Genomic DNA, 16788 nt, shown 5'->3' with positions numbered 1-16788 from the left:
GGTGGACTCAGTAGACTGCCAGCCTCCAGGGACATCTCAAGGAGGTTCACTCTTCACCTGCAGAGGGAGTGCAGAGCAGCCTCCGCTCCAGAGCTAAGGCTCACCCCTGCAGTGCCCAGCAAGGCCCAGCCACTGTGCTTAGAACTCAGTGTCCCCTGGGAACTGTGCACTCACAGCAGCCTGGGGACCTCACCCCCCTGATGGCTCATGCTGACTGTCAGCTTGACTGGATTGAGAAACATCTGGCAACCATCCCATTACCTCTGGGTCTATCTGAGAGTGCTTCTAGAAAGGAAACCCATCTAGAATGTGGGCAGCACCAGCAACATCGTGCACCCATCTGGTGTGGGCAGGGTCTTCTGAAACCATGTTGGGTGGGGCAGGGCTCGTCCTTTTAAAGCATTTCACTTGGGCGTTTGTTGCCATGGAGTGAAGGCCTCTTGAGGGTGACATGGCTAGGTGTTTGGCCCGAGACTCACAGCGCCCATCCTCTCCCCTTGTCTCACACATCCTGCCAGTATCACCTTTCCATTCATCATTTCACCCTGGCCAGGAAATATCTCACACTGTTCTCCATGGCCCCTCAGAGTCAGCCTCCAGCAGGAAGCAGAAGTATGGCCTGTGCTTTGCTGCACCTGAACCTGGGCCCCAGTTCCAGTGTGTGTTTGCCGGAGGCCAACTGTGTGCAGTGTCCAGTCTGGCTGTGTACAGTGGCAGAACTCCACCCCATCTACAACCTGGACAGGTCTGTCTGTTGTCACTTGTACTTCGGTAGGTTGCCCAAGGTGGGCCCTCGGGCCAGCTGCTGGCTGGACCCACCTCTTAAGGATGCCACATGGAAATCATGAAGGTATTTCTGGAGACCTCTGACCTAGCCACACTAGAAAGCACATAGTAACTCTTCCACGGGAAATGTCCCCCACCAAGCTTCCTCCCCTTGATGTCTCCTGGTCAAAGGCTCCATTCTGGCCTTGGGTACATGCTGTGACCATAGACAGCTGCTTGGAAAGGATGTAGGAAATACCACACAAGCTGGACACCATGACACTGGGAACTAACTAAGCACACTCTGCTCTTCACTGTGGCCTGTGTATGCTGGCCAGGGGCCTTTTCTGAGGACAGGGAAGGGATGCACAGGGACCCCAGGAAGGCAGCAATTGGTCAGAAGGCATAGGTGACCATAAGGCCTTGCTGTCAGGGTGGCATCCAGACTTTTCATTGGGAGCTCACTTGCTCTATGCCAGGCACCAGGGACCAGAGCCAGACCTCCCAGTCCCCACCCTCTCCCTGCCACCTGTGACAAGATTGTACCATGGTGTTGGGCAGGCACATCTGTGAACCAGGATGGGTCAGGATGAAAAGAGACCGGACAGAGGGAGAGAGGGAAGGAAGGAGGGAGAAGGGACCTATTGGGTGGGAGTGGAACCATGGCTGAGAGTAGATGGGCAAGGAGGAGGGGGCAGAGGCCAGCAGGGCAGAGGCTGGGCACCCACCTGCAGACAGCACACACGAAGCAGTCAGGGTGGTAGGTCTTGCCAAGTGCTGACACCACTTCCCCTTCAATGAAGCGGTCACAGCTGAAGCAGCGAGTGCCATAGAGCCGCTGGTAGTCACGTGTGCAGATGTGTTCACCCTGTCGGACAAAGAAGCCGCCCTCGGCCAGGTCACAGCCACACGCTGGGGGGAAGATCAAATGCCAGGTTAGGGGACTGACCAACTCACACCTCAGGGCCAGCAGATCTGACCCCAGCCCACCTGATACAAGTCCCTACAAATCCAAGGGCCTGGGGGTACCAGGATGGGGCTCCAGGGACAGACACGATCTTCCCTGCTAGCCTAGAGTCATGTATTTTTCTTGTGGAAGCTTCCAGAAAGGGGCATTAAGGCTCTTCGGCTTCTGAGAACCTGTGAGGTCCTTCAAGCCATTCCAGTGCTGGATGAACAGGTGAGCAGATGTGTGTGTGTGTGTGTGTGTGTGTGTGTGTGTGTGTGTGTGTGTGACAGAGAGAGAGAGAGAGAGAGAGAGAGAGAGAGAGAGAGAGAGAGAGAGAGAGAGAGAGCAGGACTGCACAGCTTTAAGGACTGCACAGCTTTGCACTCTCTGCTCTGCTCTGGGCTGAAGGTCCAGTAGAGGACAAGTGAACCATATGTGGTCCCCTAGTCCACAGAGAAACTTCCCAGGGCCTCCCTCTTTCATCTGGTTCCCACAGTTCTCAACCCCCGGCCCCTGTAGTATGACAAGGCCAGAATCAGAGCAGGAGAACCCACAGGCTCACTGTGACCCTTCTCCTAACACACAGCTCCAGGGAGCAGAGACTGCTGAGCGCAGTGGAGGAGCAGAGGACTTGCAGGCTGTGGCCTGAAGTATCCAGTCTGGGACTTCTGGTCACCAACAGCTGGCAGGCCCCAAGTCAACTTCTGGGGACATAGTGTGCTCCTCCCTCATACTCTCCAGCCCCAGAAGCACAGGCGAGTGAGCCATTCAGTGCCTCAGATGGAACAGTCCAGAAGTTTCCATAACAATGCTGTTTGCAGAGATATGGCTGCTGGTTCCAAAATGAGAGGGGCCTTTTTTCTATGTCATGTGCATGCACAGAGGAATGTCAAGGTCAAAGCCAGACCGTGACATTCCTCAGCCTATGACTGCTGCTGCCATCACTTCCACCAAAGGTTAGACGCCAGCCTGGAGCCATGCTGGATTCCTTCTCCACACCCAGTCTGGGAATGAAACCCAAGGTTTAATCTTGTCCCACTATAGATCAAACAAATGTTCTTCTGCAAGAACAGGCTACGGGCTGACAGATACGCACAGGATTACACTACAGTGCTTTGGAGACAAGACAGTCACAAGTACTCAGGATACTGACTCTGGGTTGTGTCTGCTTGTCCAGCTGTGACAACAGTGGTCAATCCTTAAAGGACGAACGTGTGCAGGGGGGCAGAGACATAGAATCGAGTGAGCCACACTGTAACACAGGGAGAGGGACCCAGACAGCCATGCCCCACACTCTGAGAGACTCCCCCCAGCTCCTGGCCCCATTGCCTCAGCTGCCTGCTGGTTTCTGGCTGCTTTGAGGATCCCAAGGTCACCCCAAGGCAGTGACATCCCAGACCTCTGCTCCTAAAAATAAAAAGTCCAAGTTCACCAGTAACTCAAGTCCCTCATCGAGACAATGTGCCTCTATCACATTACAGTTTGAAAAGGATCAAGTTAGCAGAGGCCTCGAGGGTGTGGGGAGGTGCTCATCTTTGGGGGAGACAAGGGTTGGCAGGAGCTGATGAGAAGGCAGGGTTAGGGTCACTTCTTGGAATTCTTTCTTGTGCGCACGCGCGCGCGCGCGCGCGCGCGTGTGTGTGTGTGTGTGTGTGTGTGTGTGTGTGTGTGTGTGTGTGTGTAATTTGTATGTGTTCTTGTGTATATATGGAGGCCGGAGGACAACGCCAGATGTCTTCCTCAGCCACTCTCCACATTTGTTTTTGAGACAGGGTCTCTCAGATTCAGCTGTGCTGGCTACCTAGTGAACTTCAGAGATCCCTCCTATCTCTGCCTACCCACCAGCACCTGGTTAAGCAGATGCGCACCCACACCTAGCTTTTTCTGTAGGTTCTAGGGTTCTGCGTCCAGGCTGCAGAGAGTGGCTGCTGTTCTCTGTAGGAAAGTCCCCCAGAGCTGAAGTGTCCTTTCCTCTGGGGATGGGTGGTTTGGAGTTGCATGAGATGATGGAGTAGGCTGGCCCTCCAACTCCCAACTCATGCCCACTCTGTGGAGCCTAAGGCACAGGTTTTCCTGGCTATGCTGGGAATGAGGTGCCCAAGTCATCTTTTTTTTTCTCAAGCAGCCCCGTCACCACCCTGGGATGGCTATCACAGAGGATTCTGGCTCTTTTCTCATGTGTGGTAGAGGGGGAGAGTCTGGAAAGATAGGGTGTCCTTGTGAGAATGCATCAGGGCCAAAGTGACTGGGATGCCTAGGGCCCCCCTCAATCCTGGTGTCTCTGGGGACATCACTGAGAGTCAGCTGCTCATGCCCTAGGATAAGGCCTCTAAAGGCTGGTGTCTGTTTCAGCTGAAGGCAGATCCGTCAGGGTCCCCAAATGAGACCCAGTAAGAGCTAGCTCGGGGGCTGGAGAGATGACTCGGAGGTTAAGAGCACTGACTGCTCTTCCAGAGGTCCTGAGTTCAATTCCCAGCACCCACATGGTGGCTCACAACCATCTGTAATGAGATCTGGCACCCTCTTCTGTGTACATAATAGATAAATAAATCTTTAAAAAAAAGAGAGAGAGCTAGCTCAGGCTGTCCCTGTCACTACCCCACAGCCCCACGGGCCATGTTTCTCCTGTGGAGGCTGACCATCCAGAGCTGACAGCACCAGGAGTGTTTTGGGGTAGCCCCTTCTGCAGAAAAGTATCTTTTCAAACACCAAGACTTTACACACTGTAGCTGAGCCTGAGGACCAGAGTGGAGGGGACAGAGTTCCACAAACAGAAGCCAGGAGCCTCTAGAGGTTCAGGGGCCACAGAGGGACCTGGAATCAAACCCCCTAGATGCTCCTAGTTCCACCTCCCCTCTCTGAAGCCAGTCACCAGCCGCTGCCCCCCCCACACACACACAGCTGACTTGGTAGGGTCATCTCCCATCTAAGGCAGCCTTGTTCTTGCCTGGCGAATTTCTATCTTCAAATTACAGCCAAAATGTACCTCCTCTGTGGACTTCTTTCTAGAAGCCTTGGATCCTCCCTACGGACCTCCATGTCCCAAGGACTTGGGCTCCTACTCTTTTTACCCAAACAATAAACTTAACATTCCCTCCCCTCACTGAGGGTCACCGTGGTGAAGGCAGTGCCAATCTCCAGACAGCCAGGGAGAACACCACTGCCAAGCCAGGGGGCATGTGCAGAGGGCTTGCCCACACTGCAGAGAAGCATCTGTGGGCTCCAAAACATTATTCCTTTAACACTGATGGCTCTGTGAGTCTCCACACCATGTCCAGTGGGTGGGTCCTACCCACTGTACCCTATGAGTACTTTTTCTCACATTCCTGGGCTGTTGGATGGAGGTGTGCTTTGTCCCCGGCATACACACAGGATTCAGGGCAGAAGAGGAGAAGGCTCCAAACCCAGTCATGTTCACTAGAGAGGCTGCACACACAGCCACATCTACTGGAGAGGCTGCATACGTAGCTTCAGTCTCTCTTTTTTTTTTTTTTTTTTTTTTTTTCTTCGGTTTTTCGAGACAGGGTTTCTCTGTGTAGCTTTGCGCCTTTCCTGGAACTCACTTGGTAGCCCAGGCTGGCCTCGAACTCACAGAGATCCACCTGGCTCTGCCTCCCGAGTGCTGGGATTAAAGGCGTGCGCCACCACCGCCCGGCTCAGTCTCTCTTCTTATCTTCTTGGTATTATTTAAGATTCCCATGTTTGTTTGGCTTTTTTTAGGCTACTTTTTATAAGCAAAGGACAATGAATGACTTTCATTTAGAATGTTTTCAGGGCCACTGCAGGAGAGATGCAGCATCTGGTGCACCAAGTCCCCAGAACACCTCTGGCTACTGATTTGCATAGACAGCAAAGGCCACTGACACTCTGTGCTGTGCCCCTGTGGCTCCAGGATTGGCATCTCTGATTCTGGGCTAGACGCATGTATCCGCCGCTGCGGATCCAGAGTCTCCCTATCTCCCTGAGAGGATTCCTTTGTCACACCGGATGGTATTCTGGAAAGACAGAGACTCAGAACTCTGCAGACACTCAGGTGTGACCAGAGAGCTTTCTAGACACACGAAGAGTGAGAAGGGTGGATAGGAAGCCCAGTCCGGGACACTCTGTGGTCAAGCACAAGGCCAAGTACACACTCACCTTTGCACACGAAGCACCTGATGTGGAAGTACTTGTTCTGCACACGCAGCACCTCACCCTTGCACACATTCCCACAGGTACTGCACAGGATCGCAGTGCTAGCTGGCTTCTCCAGGGGAGCGTGAGCAGCCTGGGGCTCCGACACTGGGGAGAAAGGAGCCACGTTAAAGTGAGGGACACTCGGCACAGGGAGAGCAAGCAGGAGGCCTCCCAGCATGCCCCCACCCACAGCACTGGTCCCACGCGGCATGAGGTGATGGGCCATCTCCTCCTTCCCTCTGGGGTTAAGTAACACTCAGGTGGTATGACAGTTCTGAAGGCCAAGGTAACACTCAGGTGGTATGACCGGTGACAGTTCTGAGGGCCAAGACCATTTGGTAAAGCCACTGTGGGCTCTGTTTGTGGCTGCTCTACTCAGCTGTCTTATCCGTATCCTCTGCACACTTATCTATGATGTCCCAACACATCTCTGTGCACTGCTGAAGTAGCAAGGCCACCACTGTCCCTCTTGAAGAGCAACTAACCCTTGTTGCATCCATCCAATATAACGTTGCCACCCAGAGTCTCAGAGGGACATCACTTCACAACAGCTCGGTGGTCCTGCAGCCCTGGGACCCTCAGACTCTTCTTCAGCTACAGCCCTCTGAGAGCTGGTTCCATATCTCCTTTGGGTCCCAAACACCAGACTACACACGGCGAGTGACCCCCAAGAATCACCCACAGCCAAGCAGGCAATTGAAAGAGGCATTGGAGACCACAAGTTCAAGAGTCAGGGTTGTGGTCTCATGACCAGGCATGACCATGCACCAGGCGTGACCCCATGGTCTACTAAAGCACCTTGCAGATGCCAGCACATGGCATGCTGGGCCATGGTATGGAAGCCTGGGGTCTGCCCCTCAACAGCCCTGTAGCAGGAAAGCATCCAGGAGACTCTGAAGTTTTTAGGCTGAAGCAAAAATGGGTTTACTGGAGGAACTAAAGAGTCCCAAGTCCCAGGCCACCATACAGGAATCATGTGGGTCTATGGCCAGAGGGAAGGGACTACCAGGCCCTTGTCTAGAGAGGCCACACACTCAGCTGATGCACAGACTCTGCCACTCCAGCCATGTACCCAGATGTATATTGGGACATTATGGCCATGTGTGGGACTTGGACTCTCCTAAGCACAAACAAGGGTTGTAGAGGCAAAGGAGAGGTCATTGGCTGTCCAGCATGGCCCATGTCATCCAAGGACATTTCCTGGGTAGTCAATGGAGACATGATTAAGAGAGAGGTCAGAGAAGCACAGTATGGCTAGTCTCAACAAGGAAGGACCATGAGCCATGAGAGCTGGCATCTCCAGAAGCCAGCAAAAGGGAGGGGAGGGTTCCATCCGCAGCTACAGAAGAAACAGCCATAGTCTTAATTCCAGCCCAGCACAACCTGCTCAGCCTCGGTCATCCAGTGCTGCTCCCCTTCATCACTGCAGCCACAGGACACACAGACACAGACACACACACACACACACACACACACACACACACACACACACACAGTGGTAGTGATGGAGGGGCAGAGTGGAGCACACTGGCCATCTGCCCCCCTCGTAGTGGGCAGGACCTACCACTAGCAACTGCAGCCCACGAGAGTAATCTTAGCCAACTACTGTCTAAACCATCGTGCTGAGAATAAATATACAGCCATGCCCAGGGTCTGGGGATGCAGGGTGGGGACCCATGGCCTACAGCCACAGGCCAGAGAAGCCAGCTCCATCCACCACACAACCCTGTGCCCCAGCCAGCTGTGCAGAAGGCAGGTGTTATCTCCAGGAACAGCCTGAGAGCTAAACCACACCTTTGCAGCACGATCCAACAAGGCCAAAACGTGATTGCTTACCTGCAGCTGCTGCCTGACCTTTGCCTCTGCCTCCCGCCTAGGACCAGCCAGAGAGATAAAACGGCCTCTAACCTGTCACTCAAACATCTGCCTCCAGTTTGTGCTTCAGCTTACCCAGGCTGATAGCCTCCATGGGATTCTCTTCCTCTTTCCGTTTCCACAGGGCTTTTCCCCCCTCTGTGACCTATGCCACTCTGATGTCACCACAGTGACAGTGGTGGCCCCTCAGCAGCAGCGTGATGCAGTCCACAGCCCTTGCTGTCACATGTAGCCAGTCTCTCTTTATCCCCACAACCTCCCAGCACCTTGACCTGACCGCGGTGAGACTCTGTCACACTTGCCCCCTAGGGTCCCTTCACTACTGAACTGGACCAGAAATGCCCGTCCATACTGTAGAATGCTGGTGGGGGGCCAGAGAGCCAGGGCCTCTGGCTCAGCTGAGACCTTGAGAGCCTCAGTGTGGCCAGGCCTTTCAGCTATGGATAAGAAGCTGAACTGGAGTCAGTCAGTGCTCACAGCTGTGCATGGCTGGGCCACAGGGGGTCTTTGTAGGTGACGTCCTTGTGAGTCATTCTGGTCCTGTGTGGCTCACAGATACAGGGTGGGGTGGCTCTCCAGAACTTTTGTGTTCACTCAGTTTGGGATACAAAGGACAATGGACAGCATCTTCTCCTGGTCAGACAAGGCAGAGATTATATGGCCCGAATCTGGCTCAAGGCCAGAGTGAGCAAGAAGTCATTTTCAGATTTGGGGGCCCCGTGGGCTGTGGGGTGAGCTGGCTTGGGATACAGTCTCAGCACTGCCTCTTGTGGGGTTGTGACTTTGAAAGAGTTCCTGTCCACCCCACTCCACCCCCACCCCTGCCTTCTATCTGCCTTTCCATCTGTCCTGCATATCCACCCACCCTCTGACTTCGATCTGTCCTTCCATCTGTCCTTTCCATCCACCCACCCTCTGCTCACATCCCCTGGTCCTGGGGGAAACCAGGATCAAGGGCAAAAGGATTTGCTTAGCAACCAGCCCAGCAAACACTGAAGAGTTCCACAACAGGGACCATCTCAGTTTCAGGAATATGTGCGGGCTGGGTGTAGCCGGGTAGCACAGCACTTGCCTAGCATGCAAAGGCCCTGAGTTTCATCCCCAGCACCAGTTCCCAAGTTACTGGAAATGCATCTGGTTTGAGGGAAGAGCTATATTAAGAGTGTGGATTTGCTGGCCAGATCCCACTCTGCCCACTAGAGCTGCCTGGAGCTGTGGGTCTGGTAGTGGTGCTGCCCTCTGGTGGTCAGAGGAAGAGCTGAGCCATAAATGGGCCTCCCAAGAGAGGGATGCCAGGAAAACCCTGCTAGTTTCCCTCTAGGTTGGTAAACTGGTTGCAGATTTAACACGTGCACCTTTTGCCCCTAGTGGGATTCAGTCCTAGAGTCTGAGGCGTTTGTGGGATAGCAAGGCCAAGTGTACCCATGGAGAGGTAATAGCAAGCCTGCCCAACCTGCTTGCTTCTTTTCGCCCCTTCCTGTCAGTGCTTCCCAGAGGGGACTGTGCTTCTCACAGCAGCAGGCAGAATCATGCCATCTCCAGCTACTTGAGATTCTGAGACAAGACAGAGTCAGACAGGCAGGAGGGCATCGGCTAAGCAGAGTCCCCAACTGTCCTACGCTGCATTGGGCATCTGTGTGTGTGTGTGGGGGGGGGGACAGGGAGCTGAATGCTGGCAGGGGAGGAGTACTCAGTATTCAGGGGTTTGGTGTGGTTCATCCAGTGACCCTGCTTCCTTAAAACCACTCCAAATATAGAAATGCCCAAAGCAAGGCTGAACAAGCTGTCCTTGAAGGTCAAAGACAGTCTGGCAGCCAGGGGCACACAACTGTTAAGAAAAAGCAATCTTTCCAACTAATAAATTACCCAAACAAAGCCGACAAAGACCCAGGCGCCTCTGAGGCAGACATCTCCTGTTCTCCTTGCTTGGCTTGGGCTGGGCGGGGCACAGATTCCCCCTTCCCTGGCTCCAAACACTGTGAAGTAAGTTGCCAGGGAACACAGCAGTGTAACTCGCTGCCTTCTTTTCAACATCCTGCTTAGCTTCAGACCTACGGGGTGCAAAGGCATCTGCTCAGCCCTCCTGACACCCCTGTGAAGCCAGCATGGTGCTTACCTCACAGCAAGGAACTTGAGGCCAAAAGTGGCTAAATGAGCCAAGGCCAGTCATGCCAAGGCTTGGAAACACCAATCAGGAGGTGGGCAGGGGAGCCTGCCTGCACAGTGCAATCCTGAGGCTCATACGAGGGCCTATGATCCAGGGGACCCAGGATTTTTTTTATAGTTGCTTATCCCGGTGACTTTAGCTGGGGACATGCCTGGGACCTGACAATGTCTGTCCCATCAGAGGGCTACTCTCTGGGCTGCATTTGGGAGAGAAGATATCACATAAGACCTGGAAACCCACACCCTGCTCCACCAGGGCCTGATTTGGGAGGAAGGGGCTTCACAGGACTGAAGGCCGCTCCCAGGAGGCTGTTCTAGGGCCTGGGGTCAGCAGGGTGCAGGAATGGGACCCACGGGCTACTGGGTCCGCGGTGAAGCACCCACTGCATCTTCCAGAAGGGCAGCTGACTAGGCATCCACACTCGCGGCTTCATCAGATGCCAGATTCATTTCTAGGCATCTATGCTCACTTTTCAGTGCCTGCCAATCTCCAGTGTCCCCTGCCACCCACAGCTGTACTTTACAGGGTCACAGCTGGTGGTTTCTTCTGAGCTTCCTTGTCATTCCTGAACGCAGGCTCCTTGGAGCCTATGCTGAAGGCCTTTTCAGTCTCCACCACCTCCTTAAGAGCAAACTCCTGTGCCCCTGCCTCCAGAAAGTCCTCCAGGATTTCCTCCAGGCTGACAGGCCTTCACATCTGACTGCATGTGGCAGGCACCCAGGCATGGCGCCTGCGTACTAGAGGGTCACTGCCATCTGTCTGTCAACTGCCCCAGACAGGGAAGGCCTACAGGTGACAATGCCTCTTAACACTCGGTGGCAAGCCGAGTGAGATTCATCACAGCCTCTGAGGCCCTGACTCAAAGCCTGTCATGATGAACTTGAGGGATTGAGAGGAGGCAGAAGTCTTTTGTATGCCTCCAGGAGGGGCTTGGAGAAACTCTTGGGCATAGTAGGTAACTTTGCATTAAGCAGAACTGGATGCTGATCCCTGAAGAGCTACGGAGGGACCTTAAACACATGTCACCAAGGGAAAGCAGCCAATCTGGAAATGCTGCAGCCCATGATTTCCACTATGGCTTTCTGAAAAAGGCAAACCTGGTGACAGCTGGTGAGTGGCTGCTGGGTGAGATGGTGCACGCCTCTAATGCAAGCACTTGAGGCACACGCAAGGAGATCTCCGTGAGTTCAAGATCAACCTGGTCTGTATATAGCCAGTTTAGGGTTGAGAGAGAGGAATGAACTGGGGAACCCTGAGAGTGCTCTGATGACACTGGAATGGTGGAGGCTGTCATTGCATCTGTCCAAACCCACAGAGCCCACAAAACTAGTGTGGACCCTGATGCAGCCATGGACTTGTTAATGGTGCACGTCAATGCTGTCCCAGCAGACTTAATGTGCATATTACAGCATTGCAAGATGTGACAATAGGAAAAAGCCATGCTGGGAACTCTGCCCTTTCTGTCAATCAAAAGAAACTGCTACACCCAATACCTAAACACAAATGTGCAGGATAATTTCTAAATCGGCTCTAATAGGTGGTTAACAATCTCTTACTGTGATAATAACAGAAAGCGTCAACTCAAGTGGTAGGGATCAGTCACACCAGGCTGTGACTACTTATACTTAAGCCCTGTGACAATGAGCCCTCAACACCAGGGAGCCTTGGTGGGGTAAAGAAAACAGGTTGCAGGGACCATCGACTTTAATGCCATCTGCGGGGGACAGCACCCATAGGAATTCGCTGCAATCCACACCTCTTGTCCCCCCAGCTGGACTCTGGCTGGGCACCTGCCTCAGAGCCTGGAGAACCCAAGACTGAGCCACTGCAGGCATGGCATGGCTGCATGATATTGGAGAAACGGCCAGGCTCTCAAAGCTTGTTTTTACACTTTCAAATTGGAGCTAGTCTAAGGCGTTCTGAAGGTCCCACTGAGGTAGAGAAGGACCCTGTGTTGTCTGACAGGGGTGGCAGCTGGGAGCAGAGCTCCCTCCTGGGCTCAGAGGCCAGAGTTGCCATAGGCTGGGTCGGGGAGGGGCTATAAAAAGGGGAAAACCATCTCCCAAAGGACTGCAATGCCTGAGGCAGGGCCCACACACATTCCTTGAAAGGCTAGAGTGAATATTCTAGGTTCTGAAAGCCCTGAAGTCCCTTATCATCAAACCTGGAGGTGGCACCATGTGTCACATGTGTATATGTTAATTCCAGCCCCTCCAACATGATCCCAGCCAAGCAGGGCTGGTGTCTAAAAGCTCTGCCTCGCCATCCCCATTCCAGAGTCCTTGGCCCATCCTTCCATGATCTAAGTCATTGGGAACTCAACAAAGAACTGTCGACTTCCCTGGGTAAGTCAGGACCGCAGGGCCAGTGCTGTGACCCTAAGGACATCAGCAGTACCTCCCTCTTCCTCCCTTCAGTTCCATGACTAAAACTTCAGACCCTATCCTGTGCAATGAACTACACTGGGACTTGGAAGACCACAGTGAGCAAGACAAAAGGTCCTGGCCATGGACATGCTCCAGTGTGGACCCCACTTCACCAGAAATGGCCAACCACCTCATACAGAAAAGGAGATGGAGGCTAGGGGTGGTCCCAGCTAGGAGAAGGACTCAGTGTGGGTCCGATGCTGGTCTGGAAATCACTGGCAGAGACAGATATGCCAGCCTAACACCACATACACACGTGGCAGGAGGGGACCACATCAGGCACATGAGCTGTGGGGCAATCAACCTCCTGTCTCACCACCTGGATGGCCGAGCACTTGCCATACTTAAATCCCTGAGCCTTTTAAATTATCTATTCCCCCTCATGGCCTGTCCCCCATACTTTGTTCCATCCTTGTCTCAGCACCAGTGGTCCCTGAACCCCTAAACATGGGCTGTGACCTGGCCAGAGGCCAGAAGCCCGTGTTGATTATATTTTCTATTTTCCAGGCTAGGAAGAGGGGTAGATGAGGTAGGTGAGCCCAGGCGAGGGTTCTTAATGGCTGTCACACTCTAGCAGCCAAGGTAGCTTTGGAGAGCCTTGCAGGTGCTGTGTGTATTACACCAACAGCTGGTGCAGGGTTTCTGAATTTTCTGCGTTCTAAAGATACGAAGCAAGTTTTCTGTGACCAGGAATTTGCTTGGTTCCATGGCTCTGGTTCATCCACCGAGAGTGATGGGATGTCCATCTTCCCCTATCAGATGGTTCTGTGACAATGACCTTGGAGGACACTCTAGGTGGACGGTAAACACAGCAGCATGGTGAACCTGCAGTGGGTGGGAAGGCCTCTGAAAGTGACATGGGATGGAGGCTCCCGGAGCTGGGCAGTACCTCCTGGAACAGAAGCGAGTACACTTTCCATGTTGGTCTGGATCACAGCATGGCCCTGTGGGTGGCTGTCCTCATCTGTCCTGTCTGTGCCCGCCCTACTTCTACCACCATACCCATGTCCTTCCAGGGGCATGTGATACCAACCAGTGTCCCAGGGCATTGGGGACTCTGAAGGAGGCTTGAACACACCCAAATCCATGACAACCTGCAGAAGGCAGCTTTATCTGTGTTGCAGGACATGAACAGCACGCCACTATTGTGTGTGGATGCTCAGGGTAAGGAGAGTGCAAGGTCTCTGGCAATTCTAACAAATCCCCCAGGTTGTAGGGGACAGAGGAAGCCCTGAGCATGGGAAGTCCTGAGTGAATCTGTATTGTTAACAGAGGCACAGCCATGCCAGGGACCAAAGCCTCAGCCCCAGGGGAAAACGGCAGAACCTTCCCTCCTGGTCCAAGTGAAAATGTCGATAGTGTGTGCAGAAAATGTCCACCATAGCTTTCTATCCCCCAGATACTTACAGCCTGGAAACTGCTCCCTACAGAGACTCCTCCTTTGAGATTAGCTGAAGCCTCTGCCTCCTTGTTCGTCTGTATATAATAACCCTGCCTCCTGGTTCATCCATGCACAATAACCCTGCCTCTCCATTCAACTCTATGTAATAAACACACTGAGCTTCTGGGGAGCTGAGGTTTCTCCATGAGAAAGCCCAGCCCACTTGAACCCAGCATTTCTGTCTGTCCATGTGTCTGTCTTTTCTTCAAGTCAAGTTACTGGGAACTGTGCCAGGATTCTGTACCAGGGACATCTGTGGCTGGATGTGTCCCTAAGACACATGATGAGCAAACACAAGACCTAGGTGCTGCTTCATTGAAAAGGGTTTTGGCTCCTCAGAAGGTTTAGGGTGCTGGATTCATAGCCTGTGGCTTCCTTACCCTAATGAAATAATTCCTAGAAGTCAGTAGAGTTTCAATAGCTGTCTGCCAGCCACGCACAGCTGGGCTCCAATGCCCAGCGTCCACACAGCATCTTTACAGTCCTCCATCCATGGCATCCCCATCCCTTGTCCACAGCAGCCACACTCAGGCCAGCCCCCTGCAGCAGATCCTCCCACCTTCACACACCATGGAGCTACACACAAACGACTCCATCCACCCACTGTCTCCACCCACTCAGTCTCACCCAACAGCACTATTGCAGATGCCCTTCCCAGCCACCCACACCCGGATCTCAGCCTCCAGCCTCCAGGACTACAGGGCAGCACACCAGTGTTTCCTAAGTCACCCTGTCTGCAGCACCTTGTGGCAGAGCCACAGGAATCACACACACCACCTGTGGGATGGGCAACATTGGAGTAGCAGAGCCAAAAGCCCCCTTGTGACCCACCCACTGTCACTCATGGCAATGTCCACATGATGGTGGCTACACAGCACTGGCCCATGATAGGGGTTGACGGGGAGGGAGGGAGGAGATAATGGAGACCGTCTTTTCCAGAGGCAAGATCTGGGAAGAACACAGCTGAGAAGCAGCCTCAGATGCTCCAGCAGACCGTGGCTTCCAGTGAACACTGGCTTCAGTAAGCCCTGACTCTTGCAGCCTCAAGCAGTTTGATCAACATTGTCGGCCACCCTTATCCCTGCAGGATGGCATTTCATCGCCAAACGAATCAGCCTTTCAGGACCAAGGGCACCTGCTCTTACGGTAGCATGCAGACTGTCAGGGACATTTGGGCATCTGCCCCCACCCAGCTCATCAGTGTCCAAGCCATGCAGAAACTCTGTGGTGGCTTCTGCCCAGTGTGTCCCCATGTAACACCACCTTGTGCTTCAGCAGCAGCAGCAGCAGATGCCCGCAGATGCTCCTCAAATCTAATAGGAAACAGGAAGTGCCTCTGGGGCAATCAATCATCTCCTAACAGCCAGGCCCAGTCCTGGGTCATTCCACCACAACCTAGCCCAGGGCTGCCGACAAAGATTAAACCAGCTCTGTTTCCCCAGATGGGCTTATTCTAGAGTGGACCTGCTAACAGGTATATCCTGGCTATAATTCAGCTGCCCCCAACTCCCCACTAGGCCTCTGTAGATGGGTGACTAGCGGACACCACCCAGCCTGGTGGGTATAGTAGACCAACTGTAAGCCTTCATGCAGTCCAAATGGTCCTGGAAGCCTTGACTTTGAGTCCAACACAAGGTACACCAACTCAGGGTGTACCTGAATCCGTAGCACTAAAATCATCAGCTCAGGGCTGGACAGGTAACTCAGCTGACTGAGTGCTCCGCTAATATGCATGAATCCCTGGATACGACCCCCAGCACTGCATAAATCGGGTGTGGTGCGCGCACCTGTAAATCCTCGCACTCAGGAGGATCAGGAGTTCTAGGTCATCTTCTGATACATGGCAAGTTTGAGGCCAGCCTGGTCTACTTGAGAACTGGTGTATAAACAAATAAATGCACTGGACTGGAGCAAAGTGGTGCAGGCTCATTCAGGTCATGTGATGACACCCCAGGTTCAAATGGGCCTGCCTAGGTATGAGCACACAGTTGGCACTCAACTTGGCTTGCCACCAACGAGTGTTAAGAGGCACTGTCACCCTGCAGGCCATCTAAGGGATATAAAGGCTCAGAGGGGTTCTGCAACCCAGCAAGGCCACACAGCATAAGACAAGCCGGCAGGGGTGGGCCTTGGTGCCTCCCTGAAGGAGCTGGTGCCCTGTTCCTCTGGCTCCTTCCCCTTGACTTCTTGGCTCTTCTCATGTCCTCCTCAGTGGGTCCAAGGAAGGCTGGTGTTGGGAAGGCATTTCCTGAACAACTAATTAAAGCTGAGATCGGAACTGCTGGCTGGGAACCTGGAAAGCTGACCCATCACCGGGCTGAGGTTCTGACAGGCCATGCCTAAGAAGCAGGCTTCCGGGCAACCTGCTCATGCCAGCAGGGTTCACAGAGCACGGGGCTGATAAAGGATGGACAGGCTGTGCCAACACTCCATCAGAGCCTGCCAGCCTGACCAGGCCTGGCCAGGCCAGTTTCCGGAGACACAGGGACAAAAATACCTTGTAATTACATGAGTTCACTATTGTTAAAGACCCAAACAGCATCAAGAGTCGAGGGCCATGACTTCCTCAGTGCCTTATGCTGTTGGTGGCCATTCTGATTCTAGCTGCCATAGTACGGTGAGAATACACAGTGATGTCCTCTCCTGATGTAGAAGCCATACCCGTCCTGGGAAGGCCTGCCTTCACAGTCAATGTTCAGAGTGCCTGCAGAACTCTGAGAAAGGGATTTATGCAGCTCAAATTGCTTCAGGACATGGTCTCTTCTCAGCTGGCTCCTAAGCTCCACTTTCACCTCCGACCCTGGGGGTCCCCAACCCCTTATTTTTGACATCCTGGTGGAGATGAGGTGCTACCTCCTTTTGATTGGCCTGTCCCTGCTTGGCAATGTTAAATACGTTTAGATGCCTTCCTTGGAGACACAGGCTTCTCCACCCAGCTTTGAGCTGCCTGTCAAGCTGCGACAGTTCTGAGAGCCGTGTATCTACTCCG

General features: G+C 53.4%; 1 protein-coding gene across 1 annotated transcript in view; it reads right to left on the bottom strand.

The window, feature by feature from the left end:
- The window catches only part of Ablim2 (actin binding LIM protein family member 2), a 127412-nt gene that overhangs the window by 79425 nt on the left and 31199 nt on the right, over positions 1-16788 (bottom strand). The window contains exons 2-3 of the mRNA XM_059275756.1: positions 5852-5995; positions 1494-1677 (exon numbers count right to left, since the gene is read on the bottom strand). Coding sequence (XP_059131739.1) covers positions 1494-1677; positions 5852-5995 — 328 coding nt within the window. The remainder of the gene's footprint in view (positions 1-1493; positions 1678-5851; positions 5996-16788) is intronic.

The sequence above is a fragment of the Peromyscus eremicus genome, chromosome 10 (assembly GCF_949786415.1).
Source record: "Peromyscus eremicus chromosome 10, PerEre_H2_v1, whole genome shotgun sequence".
In the NCBI taxonomy this organism is placed as follows: Eukaryota; Metazoa; Chordata; class Mammalia; order Rodentia; family Cricetidae; genus Peromyscus; species Peromyscus eremicus.
The sequence above is the reverse complement of the archived record's forward strand: the minus strand, read 5'-3'. Positions and strand labels throughout refer to the sequence as shown.